Below are 14,461 nucleotides of genomic sequence, written 5' to 3'. Positions count from 1 at the left end.
GAAGTTTGCTTTCTTCCAAGTATTTTTTAGCCATCCCTTCTGGTTTTAGAGAACCGGAATGGTAGTGCTCTCTCTAAAGCTGCCAAGGGGAGAAAAGAAACAGCTTTGAACATGTATATATGCAAGTATTGCTTCTGGAGATACTCAAAGCCCACCGGGATGTGATCCTGTGCAGCTGCCTCTAGCTGTACCATTAGGTGGACTAGATCTCCAGAGGTCCCATCCAACCCCAACCATTCTATGATTCTGTGTGTCTTTTCTGCTAGCTGAGGCTGAAAATGGGCTTAGTGCAAGAACCAGGCAGGCTCCATTCAGAATAGCCCAAGGTCTGCTTCTACACCACGGGTAGTTCCAGCACAGGCCAGAGTGGATAGGGATGGCTCATTTTAGGTAATGCCTTGGCCTGCTACAACTGGCAGTTGTGAAAATAACCCTTGAATTATCCCCAACAAAAGGTTTTTAACTTTGGCCTATTTGTGTAAAAAATATTTAGTTAACAACTATCTCTAACAGAAGTCTTGTGTAAGGCTTGTTCAGGAAGTTGTATTGCTAAATACTCACAGGAGGAGTCTCAACTGTCTTCTCATTTACACCCTCTGTTATGCAGCTAGGTTGTTCCTTCTGTAAGCCTGTCATTCTTCGTTTGTTTACAGCACCGTATATAAAAAAGAACATGGATGAACTTAAAAGTAGGTATTACGCAGCTTGTGGCCAACTTTAAAATTCTTGCCAGACTTCAAGTATCACTAAGTCTTCAGATAACTACATTTGTTAGCGTGTTGCCTGATCACAAGTGACTAGATTAGTTCTATGAGAAAACAACCTCATAAAGCTTTTGGAAAAAAAAGTTACTGATTTTACATGCAGTCCTGTATATTCCTGGAAGGGGTGGAACAGCATTACCTCAGCTAACCCACAGCTCTGACAGCGACCAGGTTTCATTAAGAGACCTAGGTAACTTGAACAAGTCATTTGCAAATAAACAAGCATATTTATGCTTGGATTTTTCTTTTTCCCTCCAAAACAACTTGTATCAAACCCAGGAAAAAAGTCAAACAAATAAAAACAATCTTTCTAGTACAGAAGTGGTTAATTTGTGCTTTATTAGACACCTTCTAGACCCCACAGGCTTGTGATGTGAGGGTTAACAACTTCTGCTTCTGCAACCAGAACCCTCAGTCAACTTCCATTTGCAGGATAATCTGATAGTCAACAAGTGATTTTAGTGTCTGATAATTATTGATACATGTTATATAAATTCTGAGCAAAGTTATCTTAAAAGTTTGTTTTGCTGTGGAGAGTGACTGTCTCACTGCAGGAGCAGAAGATTAATGCTTCTCATGAATGTGTTAGGAGGCAGATGTTAGGAAGTCCTTCTTGGAGCAGTTCTTTGCACAGGTTCATGTTGAGGGAAGTACTATAAAAATGACAGCCTAAAGAAATTTTATCTGGAGGGAAGAAGCTGCCACAGAAAACTGCATGTACTTAAAATGATTCAGAAAAGCATACTAGGGTGGATATAATATACGTTGAGTGCTAACAGACTGCACAAATATGGCAACAAAACAAAAGCCATTATAAAAGTAATTCACGGTGCAATTATTCATCACTGAAAAATTTTAGGTTGTTCTATATCCTACCATAAAGTGCCATTACTTCTCAAAGCTTTATTTCAGTTTGAGCTGGGAAATATGATGATGTCAATATAACAGTTTTAAAACTGTCTGTTTGCAGGCAATTTAGTGTTCATTTCCCTTTCGTGCTCCACCTTTGAAGTCCGTTTGGCAGAACACAGCTGCTGTTGTAGCTCTGCAAAAGCCATTTAAACAAAGGCTCCGCGCTAGTCTCAGGAAGCAGCATCTCACTCAGGATTTGTCAGTGGCCGTATTTTGTCCAGAGCTCGTCATCTGTCCTGCCAGCAGCCACACGGCATCGCTCACAGGCAGGAGCTTCTGCAAAGGTGTGGTACAGCACTCTCACGAGGGTGCCGCTTAGGTGACTTCACTGCCACTGCAGACACTTTGTGAATGATGAGCTCGACCATCCAAACTGCTGCCACAGGTTTGGCTTCCTTCTCCACAAGATACAACAGATAAGGAATCGTGGAGATCATCCTCGGCATAATTGTCCAACCCCTCTAAAACAGGCATGCTAGGGTCCTTCAAATACTGGAAAAAGCCAGAAACAACAGTTTAGGTATCTATCCACAAAACAGATGTATTAGAAATTACAAAGACAGAGCAGGTATCACCACCTATAGGCAAACTGCTTCAGACCAGAATTCACAGTGAAAATTAAAAATACCTTATTTCTGGGGGGGGGGGGGGGGGGGAAATCAGTTGTGCAAGCATCCATTTAAGTGAGTTAAAGGAGCCTGCATTTCCTTTTTTTTTTTTTTTTTTTTTTTTACTAAATTTTGGCTAATACTCTTTTCATGTTTAAGCAAATTCCCACTTGTTAAGAACAAACCATAGAGAAAACTCTTCTCTGTTACACAGCTGGGGACATAATCCTCCAACTGCAGGAATCTAGTGACTGACAGCTTGGCTAAAGCACTAACAGAGCAAATGAGATCTAAGATTTGGTTTGCTCAGTGTCAGGCAAGTCCAGTCTGCATCTGTTACTGTTACCAGAAAACTCCAGTGGCATTCTTCTCTTGTAGTTACTTTTTGCTTTGACTTCCTCTGCTCCCCTTTCCTCCAGAATTAAGTCCTCAGCTTTACAATGAGTGAATAATCAAAGAAAGGAGCATTAGAATAAAATGTAGGCCACAGCTTTCTGTTCTTTCTGCCCCACCCCCCCATACTCTCCTTATCACCAAGCTGATCTTGTGTTTCACTGGGAATTTAAGCCATCTATCACTTCATGTACTGAAAAACAACAACAAAAAATCATCTGCCACCACTCTTCCCTTGATTTGAAAAAATAAAATGTCTGGAACACAGACACTTTTGCACTGGTAAGAGACTGATGTCGCTTGTAATTTTACTCAAAAGCTTGTTCTGTACTGCAGGAGGTTCATAATCTGGCTGAGACAGGACCGCAGCTCGACTTGAGCTGTTGTGGGATAAAATTAACCTTAGTTTCGATTAAGGCACCACTTCCTCTGTAACCATAGCAAGGCTAACGAGCAACAGGATTATTTTTTCAGGCATCTTAAATGTTTCATATGGGAACCTCAAAAACATCCACTTCAGCAAATTCAAGACACTATGTGGCTTTGCTATGTGAAGGCGTTTCTGCAGCAGAACTGCTCCCTATAACTCAGGCACCAGAAGCTTAGATCCTTTTGTAAAAGAAGGAAGCATGTGGTTTTTTTCTGAAAATCTAGAAGAGTACATATGGTATTACCTTAAAATAATCAGTTTTAAGAGGAGAACCCCCAAGCTGGTTGATCCCCTTCTGAAACACGTATATCTTATTTTAAAATCAAAATAAATGTTTTGCCCAAAAGCAGGCTCACCATTGTTCAAAGAGTACCTGCTCTTGCTGCATGTTTTCTAGATTAATACAATTAACTCCAGAACACAATGACAGACTCTATTCTTGCAAGTCCTTTGCATGAAATGCTGCACTATTTTAATACACTGTACAAGGATTAATTTTTTTTCCTATGTGAGATTTGCTTGATATGCGATACAGCTGTCTCCAATGAGCCTCCATGAAACGGAAGCTGTGTAAGCATGAAGAAAGAAAATTTACTCAAGGCTCTGCAGAAAGTCTGGGTTCATTCACCCATACATCTGTAAAAGTCTGGAAAAACAGCTCCACAATCACAGAACTACCAGAGTACATAGACTACTCTGACATGCAGGTATATACAGAGAAATACACCTAAAAAAACTGCAAACAAATACAAGCTTTTAAAAATATGGAATGTTTACTGAACAAGAACTTTTAAATCAACAACTTCACTAAAGACTACTTCCTGTTTTAAAAGAGGAAGATGAACAGGACTGAAACAACTGTTTAGTACAGAAATGTGTGAGCTATAAGGAAAAAAAAAATCCCAGGATGACTTTTTCATCTGAGTAACCTACAAGGAAAAAAAAAGCCCAAGGACATTCTCCTAGGTGGTCCATCGTCTTCAAGTCAGTCCTTGCAATTAATCAGTATTTGCTTTTCCATATTCGATTTCCAATCAGAGACCTAGGTTCCAAGTACATGCTCTGCAGCACAAAAAAGCTTTTTTCTTAAAGTGAGCAACTGTTTCAGGCCTGATGACTTAGATAAGCAAAGAAAGGGGTGGACAAGGGGTAGTCAAGGAACAGAGAATCTTACTCCAGTTTCATAACAGGATTACGGCAGCATTTGTATCTTAGTGCAGAGAAAAACAAATCCGTTGAGTAAGAGAGGAACAAAGTGGGAGATCATAGGTGAGAAAAGAACAGTTTACACTGAGTCAACAATTGTTTGTATCTATTTCTGTTACGCAACAACTAGCTTTGTTCATATTCACTCCAAGACCGCTGCTGTCTTTTATAGGGGGAGTGGGGCAGGAGGAAAGAAACAAAAAATGTCTACACATACCTCTTCAAAGTGTGATGGGATTTCTAGAGGTGGCTGAGAACAATATTTAATTGTTTTGTGGTATTTCCACAGAAGAAGCAAACCAACTGCCACCAGACTTACAAAAAGCAACACCAACAGAAGTACTAGTATACTATACCCAGCTCTGGTTGCCTCTGAAAAAGAAAAAAAAAAGCAACAAACAAAACCCACAAAAAACCCCATGTATGTACATATGGTAGGTTCATATTTATACATCATCAAATGTAAAACAACATACAGCAAGCTGACATTTACACTTTGATTACCAAGTATAGTAATTCCCAAGGCTAAGATCACAACCCTACTACAGATGCACTCTGAACACCGGTGTTCAGAAGTAGCTTGTTTTGTGACTCCACGTTGAAGTCACCAGCTCCCACGAGCTTCCTTCCACCCCTTAATCACGCAGCCTAAGGCAAAGCTTCTACTGTACATGCTAGCAGGGCAAATGCAGAGCTGGAGGAATCGCCGCTGGCGGGCAGAGAGCCCGTGGGGAATGCAATCTGTCTTTCCACCCTCCTGTTGTCAGCAAGGGTCATTAATGCCAGGGGCTTCTCTTCCAGAACATGCATCACCTTTCTGCAAAGGGAGCATCAGAGACTCCAACATCACAGCTCAGGGGCTTGTGATCACGTACTTGGTCAACACTACCCGGGAGGTCAGCTCCTGTGGGGCTTCCGAAACTGCATCAGCATGTTTCACCTACACATCTTCAAGCGTGTTCAAAGCATGCTAACAATCGGTTGTACCTGTGTGCTGGCGATCAAGAGAGGGACAAACTCCCATTACCTTGCACACACCCTCTCCTCCCCTCACCCTCTCTATCTTGGACAAAAACAAGGAGCTTTAAATGTCGGAGGAGGAAGCAGGTGAAAGAGGAGAGGGACATTCCTGTCCTGCAGGAGGCAGTTCATGAGGGAAAGGATTTGCAAGAGTAATACCATCTTCTCCATCAATGACCTCCTCCAAAGACCAAGTATGTGTATTTTCTTTCTTTGCATATTTCTAGAAAGTAATACCCATCACCCATAGTATTTATGAAGGAAAAGGACAAGGGGAAAGAGTACAACACAGACCCTCAATTAACGATTAAAAAATTCCTTATTATTTTGCCATTAATGACAATGGTGAACTACTATTGGCGGCGCTTTCTTAGCACTCCTGACAAATACGGGTATGCAAGTGCCCAGTTAAATGATCTAAGACTCATGGTCTACACTCATCCCACTATATATAAAAAACAACAAAATTTGATTTTTACCACTCATTGTAGTCCTGTGACACTCTGGGACACTTTGCAGCCCAAGCAACTGGAAATCCGAATATGTAATCAATTCTACTTGGATTCTAAAACAATAAAGTGTTAACTCCTTTAGATTTCTGATTTTGAATAGTGTACTGCTTGTCTTTGTCTCCTGTTTAAAAGGCAAGAAAAAAAAAGTGTTACTGTAAAAAACAGACCTATCTTCAACACAAATCTCCACCCCACACCCCCAGTTTAAGTTTCTCATTCAAAAAGCACAGATTTTATTTTTCATAATTCAGTTTTCCCAACCAAGAGAAGCAATGTGCTGCTGGATGCTTTGACATGGCCTCTGTAACAGCTCAGGCAGTGAGCACAATATAGGAAGTGGGAGGGAAAAAACAAGCCATGAGAAGTGCCTCCACCATCAGAGGAGACTGATGGAAGTGTAGTTCAGTGAAAAGCTTCCACCATCTTAGCTCCTTCTACTGAGAACAGCTGATGGGCAGTGCAAAATCTCCACAGTCCCCACACAGCCACCACAGCCTCTTGTGAATTTTTAACCTGTAAGGGACTAAGATAAGGGCCTCGGTGAAGCCTACAAGCATGACTTCTTGTCTGAATCTCAAGCATGAAGGTATTTTATGTGTGTCAGAAAAATACACATTGGTACAAGAGAGGAAGTAAGTGGTGGTCTTTCAGATTTAGCAAGGTCTTTGAAACAGAAAATTTCTTTAAATTATTTTTTTCTGCTTCAGTTTTTTAAACATTTGACTTCAGAATGATGGTTTGGGTTTTTTTTAGTGCAGCTTAAGCCCTCCCTTGCAACGCTAGCCTCTCAAGAACACAGTTCCCGGGGCCTCAGACAGCAGCATAAGTGCACAATGAGACCAACACCTCTAAGTCTCAGTATGAACAGGGATAGCTCATTCCAGCTGTGTCCAGCGCATGTTTCTAGCAACTCTGCCTTTCTCTGCCCTAGGAACAGGTGACATGAGGCCAAAGCAGCCTGTCACTGAAGCTACCAGCACAAACAAGCCCAGCGCAGGAAAGGAGGAAGGAGATTTCGGTTTTCCAAACTGCCTAAGCAAACTTTGGAATCTAAATGTAAATTTAAAGATATCTTTGACACTTTGTGGATTCTCTCCCTTGAACTGCAATGTGATTCAACCTTTGTTTCATATGGAGGAAAAGAAGGTGCTTTCAGAAGTTTTGTAATACGTGCAATACTTGTACAAAGACCAAATTAACTTTTTTTTCAAGACACAAAATGGTAGCCTTCACTGCTAGAGAAAAGAGTTAGTTTTCATCCTCCATTTCTGCTGTTTTGCCAAAAGACACTGCCAAGAGACACTGACTCATCTCTCTTAGTCACGAGGGCACCAAGAACAAAATAATTGAGAGAGAATTCTTACTTTTTTAGTAGTACTTGTGTTCTCCCAGTAGGACACATGATACTGAAGAAAGTCACCTGCTTCAGATCCAAAAGGGGATGTGACACTAATGAGAAGCGAGTCAGAGCTTACAATCACGCTGTTCACTTTAGGGGGCCCTATAGTAGCTGAAAATGAACACAGAAAGAACAGTGAACCTCTGGGATGCTGAACAGCTCATCATACCATCTCCAGCTTTACTTAGATACTCTCAGCAAACATGCTAAACATTGACAGCTTTTTCTCAAGAAAGCAAATACATTTTCTCATCTACTTAATGCATTTAAAATGCCTACTTTACTACAAATCTAAGGAAAGAGACTTGAAAGCCTAAGAAACTAGATAATACAAAAGTTTCCTGTTAACTTTACCTGGAATATTCAGTAAATATTCACTAGAATGTATCTGAGTTTATCTGCAGTTAATGGTGATAAAATATTGGTTTGTTTGTGGTTTTTTTTATTCAAACAGCCTGATACATATTCCTTGTTCTCTAAAAAACACAGTTTGGGTCAATACATTGGAAGAGGAATAACTAGTTTCCCCCTCCTTGCTCTCATGAATCCATCTTTCCTAAATGGTAGAGGTGACGACTTCCTTTTGTGAAGTACTCTGAGGTCTAACCCATGAAAAATGTTATATAAAGTACTGTCAGTCCTAATGCATGAGACTTGTGTGATCACAGGTCATATATGGACATCAGTCATTTATCTGTTGTATCTTGACTCCTTTCACCAGTTAAGCTTTGTATTTGTAAAGCACTCCAGGATCTTAAAAAACCCACTCATGCACATACTAGTGTAATTAACAGCTGCTTGCATATTAAAGAGGGGTAACTATTAAAAGTAAAAATCAACCTTGCATGCAAACGTTGCTTATTGTACCTCAAAAAACCTAGCAGAACCTGCTGTCCACTGTTACTTTAGAGAAAACTGGTCCCCATGATCTTTATATTGGTAGAGAAATTTCAGTTTCTTTCTACTTCCTGTTGCTGTACAACTCTAAACACCTTGTTGCGTGCCCTCGCAGATTCCCAAAGCTCCCCTCTTGAGTGGGACTGATCTAAACATTAAAAGAAGAGAATACCCAACTAGTAGTCCATGGTCTCGGTGCCTAGGAACCGATCCCGAGGGCTGTCACACAAGAACGATCACGTAACGTTCCTCTTGCTCTCCCAAGGAACAGACACACAAACAACTCTCCCACACCGAGCCTCTGCTTTGTCTTGTATTGCTATTAGCCCAGTGCCTTCCCAACCCCCAAAGCGTGCCACTCCTAAACAGCCCTGCATCACAAGCTACAGATAGGTCAGTTGCAAACTTCAGTTCAGGATTCAGGCAAGTCCTCACCCCACACTCTCTACTATTAGAGAAAATCCAACTTTTAGAACTGAAGTCCACCAGTCCCCAGGGAATCTGGTCATGGTCATAGCAGCAGAGACTACCACTGCTCCTTGAAAGGTATGGGAGAGCTTGAGCTAAAGAGTTAATAAACCCGTTCCTCTGCTTCCTTACCATTTCAGACATATTTTTTAACTCAGTATTTACATTCTTCTAATCCTGAAACCAATCACAGCAAGGCAAAGAGCAGACCTTATACAGAACAACAATATGCTTGTTCGCACATGTAACAGGATTTAAAGTGTACTCTTGACCCTTCCGCATGTAGTCAGGACCATTTATATTTATTAGAAAAGGGATCTCTTCAATTGAAACAGGTACTTTGTACTTAGACTACCACAAATCAAGGGAGTGTATGCGTGCACGTGGCAGTGCTAAGTAGGATATAAGAAAATGGAAAACTACCAAAATAACATTGTATACAAGGCTCAGCCACCCAAGGAAACTCATCTCTTTCAATACCTGATGAAAGAGCGCATTACTAACCCTAGTACAGAAGAACTAAGTAGTATCAAATTCCTAGTGACACACTGAGGCCTTGCAGTCTTCGTTAACCAAACACCTACAATTCTCTCACTTGGCTTTTGTACATAACAGAGTCAAAAAAGTCTTGAACAGACAACAGACTTTTTTTTTTTTTTTTTAAGAAACGTCCTTTAAGACAGAGACACTGAAATCATCAATAGCACTTACTGTTTCTCTCTGCCACAAATGGATCTGTTTCCACCCAGTCAGAAGTCACATGCCCTAGCTCAGCCCTCACGCGCAAAACAACAGTCCAGCGCCGCTCTTTAAGTGACCAGGGCAAACTGCATTCAGTCTGGGCGATACGGGTGCAGTTCATCTCATCCCAGTGGTTAAAGGCCCCCCTGCAATGCAAAACAAAGGACAAATAAAGTATCAGCAGAAGAGTGCAACTACCTAAAATACAATCCCTCCCACCTAGACAATTTTTGTAATAAAAGAATGTGTTACAAAGCTACCATTTTCATGCAGGTTTAATTCCACAGCCCTGGAATTTCAGCACCTGCATCTATCTGGGAAAAATTAAAATTAGTGAGTGAGAATTTGGTAAGGCTAAAATTGTACACGAAACTATGCAACATTTCTGGGTGCTCTTCAGGCCTTCAATCTTTTCGCAGTTTAGTGGACACATCCCAGGCTAAGAGACTGTCAGTTTTCAGAAGCGGCTTTTGGACACACATAAAAGCATCAGTAACAGACAACCCTTTCATTTCTGTGCTTATTGATTTTTAGGTTTGGGGGGATTGTTTTAAACCAATTGTGTTACTGGATTTGAACAAAATTAGTTTGGTTGTTTTTAGAACTATATACTTACGTTTTAAAATTGACTGTATATAACACCAACCCTCTATCCACTTTAACAGGAGACCACCTCAGCACACTATGAAAGTTATAGGAATAAATCATCACATCCTTCGGTGCCAGTAAATGGGAAGAAGATTCTAAAGTAAGAAGAGGAAACCAAATAATTATTGAAACATTCAACTACACAGTAACTAACTTTTGGTCTCCACATGCTGTCATCATACATTACATTTTCACCATTTTGCGGGCAAAACCATTCCTCCTCGTTCTGTTTCTAGGTGCACTAGTACCAATACATTTAAGTATTGCTGCTACCCACAAAGCACTGAATTGCAACTTATTGCCTTTATTTTTTCCATACAGAACACAGCACTGAAAGTACCAAGTCCAGCACAAAACAATAAACCCCACGCAGCTCCCCCATGAAATTATTAATTAAGGTCTACAGCCACTTATCATCACAGAAGCTCATCTGTTTCAATGGTCTGCATCTCACATTTTACTATGTTAACGACTTGCAACATGTTTTCCCTGACCATTTGCCTCCTGCTAAGCTGTTTGAAAATGTCGAGGTCACTTCACTGAAACTTTCAAAGAAACAGGTGAAGGGGGGAAAAAAAAGGCATTCTCATACTTAAACATTCACAAATACATGGTGTGCTGTTCTACTTGCAAGCCTAAAGTTTCATCACTTTTGAAATAGAACTCACAAAACAGAGGACAGAAACTTCTGTTAGAGAGTGCCTTCTACTAGTAGGAACGTCCACCCAAATTCGGTCAAGTTATAAACTCCTGGGGGTTAACAAAGACTGCAGCCACTCTGAGCAGCTTGGCAGGAGGTCAGCAACACAGAAGCGGAGAGCCAACAGTTGTGTCTCCAGTACAGGGGAAGAACCACTCCCCTGCTGGCCTGAGCAGAGCTGAGGAGGAAGTTGTCTATTGGGACTGGAGCACAGCCAAAGGCCAGGCACCGAGCTGGGGGCAGAGGGACAGAAAAAACAAATGGAGGGTGGGAGGGCAGATCACCAAAAGGCAGAGAACCAAGGGCTGGGGAAATGGGGGTGGGTGAAGTACAGGAAGGCAGATGAGAAAGAAGTTAAGTGGAAGAGCAGCTGGCGGGAGATGTTAGCTGGCAAACTGGGCAAAACAGCAGGCTGGAGAACCAAAAAACACTGAAAGACAAGGAGACCAACAGCAAGGAATTGGGATAGCCAAAAGAGACTAAGATTAAGAGAAGTAGGCTGAGGCAAGGAATACAGGAAAACACAGTTACCTAAATGCCTTTAAAACCAGAAAAGCCTTGCATTTTTAACCACAGCACTGCAGTCACTCAGGTGGGAAGGCCAGTCCAAGCCCCTGCCCCAAGCAGGGCCAGCTCTGGCATCAAACCAAGCTGCTCAGTTTTCTCCAGGCAGGTCACAGAACCTCCGAGGACAGAGCCTGCACAGCCATGCTGGGCAACAGCTTCACTGCCTGCCTGCCCTATGAGGGAAAAAGGTTCAGGTTTCCTTCTACACTTGACTTTTATTTCTCCATGTAGTAAACATACTGGGGCAACAGCTGCTGAGCTCAAAACAGACTGTGACAAGAGATTATATGATATCCAATGTGATAAGATTTCTTTTTTTGTTGTTCTTAAGACAATAAAATATCGTCTGTTTATTTTTACATAAATAAAATCAAAAGATCAAGCGCTTAAGCTAAATTCTGGCCCCATCCTTCTTTCGGAATATGGAGATAATGTTAAAAAGTTTTCTCTTTTATTTCTAGTGCTGTGTAACAAAGCCAGATGTAAAAAGCACACTGATGCTGACAGCACTATCTTTCAGAAGAGGCCTCAGGCCAGGCTCTTAACATCCTCCAAGCGCAGGAAAGAGATGATACAAATCTTTATAAACCTGTGTTGAACCCTAAGCCCAAAATACAAAATAACTAGCTAAGCTCTCAAAGTTTTAATTACATATTTTACTAATTCCTTAGCTTCACCTTTTAAGCAGTGCTCTTAAGTAAACACATATCGCCTTAGGCTACAGGCCAATCATTCAGCTTTGCAAACCTATTTGAGATTCCTTACAGTTACAAAGGCTACCTAAACCATTAATCTCTGGTGTATTTTAAAGGCTAACAAGTAGCCTTTTCTTCATTCAAGAAAAGTTTTCACTGTCCAGTCATGCATATTCTTTCTTGCACTCTCACTGCTGGTCTAGCATGTGGCAAGGTATCTCACACCATCAGTAATCTGTGCACTCAGACATCCACTATAAACTAATTTTACAAAATTCAAGAAACCCCTCAGAACAAAACACAAGCACTGGTGTTCTCTTTTCTTCTCTCCCTCTCTCTCTCTCTCTCAAAAAAAAAAAAAAAAAAAAAAAGGAAAAAGAAATGAAGAATGAGGGCAGCTAGTTCACCTCCTCAGTCAGGCCTACACACCGATTATTTTGCCTTATATTAGCATTCAGAAACAGATTATTTCCCCTACCAGCTTCAGAAACACTGCAAAAGTTATCAGATCTATGACTGTAGTTGATCCTCAAGATGCTGTGTGCCACAAGGCATTTACTGCTGCACTGAGCATCTGGTCTCATAGCACACCATGGGAAAACATACGTATTTCAGTTAGATATCTCAACCTGGCAAAGGAAGTTACTTACATTTCTGAAATCACAAAATGAACTCCTTAACGATTTTTAGTTTGTATGACCCAAAGTAACAAGATGCACTCTTCAGAAAAAAGCACCTACATATGCAAGTATCCTAGAAAACCAAAACTACCTAGGTCAGGGAAAGGTACAAATGCCTTGTCCTTTGTTTTCATCTGGAAGGTGGTCTTGCTGAACCAGTTCTTCTAAGGCATCTGCCAAACACTGCTCAGATTGTTTTTTCCTGATGCATAGACTTTCTGACTCTTCAAGCCACAAGTCAAAGCTTTCACAGAGCAGAGTGTGAAGCCACAAGCTACACTGAGTGAAAGCTGCTCAGCTTGGTCTAGCCATCAGTTTTGCAGCCTCCATTCCTGATCCTGAATGGTTACTGATCCCTTCCCCTGCATCTGCCTGAGCACACATCGTTTTCCTAAATGGGCAAAAAAGAAGTCTGGGGTTTTTTTTGGATGGACTTTTGCTGTTCTAGTGCAGCAAACTGGCTTCTTATACTGTCAGACAAGCACCAAAGCCTGCAAAAGGTGAACAGCAGAAGCCTGTGGCTAGGTGGGGACATGCGACGACAGCTGGCTATTCATTTGGCTTTGATTTTAGCATCTCCATTCGCAACAGAAGAAACACAACACACCATGCCTGTGAAAAAGTGCAGAGGGGGAGGGGGCCCCACGCTCAAGCCCAACACCAGAATGGCTCCCTGTGAAATCCCACTGATGCCGATGGGATGGGACTGGGCAACACGGACTGCAGCAGGTCCCTCAAACCACCCATGGGCATTCGGGCTCCCAAGTCTGGCCACGGACTGCAGGCCTGGAACAGCAGCTATCCCAGAGAGCCGGGGAGCCTCGTCAGGCTCCCCTGCCAGGCCCTGGCACGCGCGAGGGAGCATGGCAGCAGGCATGCCGAGCTCACGGAGGCACACGCCTGCCCCAGCAAGGACCACGCCGCACACTTACCTCATTCAGAACATGTCACAGCAGCTCTTCCCACTTGCCGGAATACATACAGAAGCCAGGATTATACCCTCTGACTCTGAGACAGCTATAGCTCAGACCTGGCCTGAAGAGCAACACACGCACACACACCCCTTACGGCAAGAAATTTACATCGAAGCCTAAAGCCAATCCCACCTAAACTGTCAATTCACAAAACCAAACGGAGGAGGCTGTTGCGCGGGTACCACATCAACAACTTACACCGCACCAGTCCCGCCCGGGGCTGCACCCAGGGCCGCACCCGGGCCTCTCGCACAGCGGCGCCGGTTCGGGGCCGCGCTGCCTGCAGCCGCCTGCGGGCCGGCCCGGGCGCCGGCGGCAGCCCCGGCGCCGGCTGGACAAAGCCGGCCTTGCTCTGCTCCAGCGGGCCGGGCGAGGAAAGGGGAAACTCGCGGCAGCCCTGTTCGCATCCCCCCCCGCGGCTCCGGCACCCGCCGGGGCTGCTTCAGGCCTCCAGGGCCGCCTCAGCCCGGGCCCTCACCTCACCTCACCTCACGGGCCGCCGCCGCCCGGCCGGAAGCCCGTGGGGAGGAGGCGCGGAGAGAGGCGCCGGCTGGGCGGCGGTGGCAGCCGCCAGCCCCCCCTCCGCAGCACCTACCTGCGCCCGAGGCCCGCAGCAAGCCCAGGAGGAGGAAGAGACGGAGGAGGCAGAGGCGCGGCACCCGACACGGCATGGCCTGGCCGGCAGAGCCCCGTCGCCCAGCCCCGCTCGCCGCCAGAGGCTGCTCGCCTGAGGCTGGCCCGGCGGCGGGCAGGCCTGGCAGGGCCGCCTCACGCCCGCGGCCCGGCCCCTCGGCTGCGCCTGCTGACGGCGAGCGGGGCGGCCGCTCCCTCCTGGTCCCGCTCCGCC

At 43.6% G+C, this 14,461-nt stretch overlaps 1 protein-coding gene across 1 annotated transcript; it reads right to left on the bottom strand.

Annotated features, from left to right (window-relative positions):
* Positions 1 to 1,078: 1,078 nt before the first annotated feature.
* On the bottom strand, positions 1,079 to 14,423 carry IFNGR2 (interferon gamma receptor 2). The gene is made up of 7 exons (XM_056327279.1): positions 14,210 to 14,423; positions 9,967 to 10,093; positions 9,321 to 9,496; positions 7,210 to 7,355; positions 5,813 to 5,966; positions 4,531 to 4,685; positions 1,079 to 2,168 (listed from the first exon to the last, which is right to left on the bottom strand). Exons 1-7 carry the CDS (start codon positions 14,283 to 14,285, stop codon positions 1,992 to 1,994), a joined length of 1,011 nt encoding a protein of 336 aa, XP_056183254.1. The 5' UTR covers positions 14,286 to 14,423; the 3' UTR covers positions 1,079 to 1,991.
* Positions 14,424 to 14,461: the final 38 nt, after the last annotated feature.

Source organism: Falco biarmicus, chromosome 2 (assembly GCF_023638135.1).
Source record: "Falco biarmicus isolate bFalBia1 chromosome 2, bFalBia1.pri, whole genome shotgun sequence".
NCBI classification, from domain to species: Eukaryota; Metazoa; Chordata; class Aves; order Falconiformes; family Falconidae; genus Falco; species Falco biarmicus.
Note: the sequence above shows the minus strand (reverse complement) of the source record. Positions and strands in the feature narration are given on the sequence as shown.

Excerpts from the sequence above, each read along its gene's own strand:
- IFNGR2 (XM_056327279.1), bottom strand. The coding sequence starts at position 14,285 with ATGCCGTGTCGGGTGCCGCGCCTCTGCCTCCTCCGTCTCTTCCTCCTC. Across the intron at positions 5,967-7,209 it reads ACACAAGTACTACTAAAAAA|GAGACAAAGACAAGCAGTAC; the intron begins GTAAGAATTCTC and ends CCTTTTAAACAG. Across the intron at positions 2,169-4,530 it reads TCCCATCACACTTTGAAGAG|TATTTGAAGGACCCTAGCAT; the intron begins GTATGTGTAGAC and ends GGCTTTTTCCAG.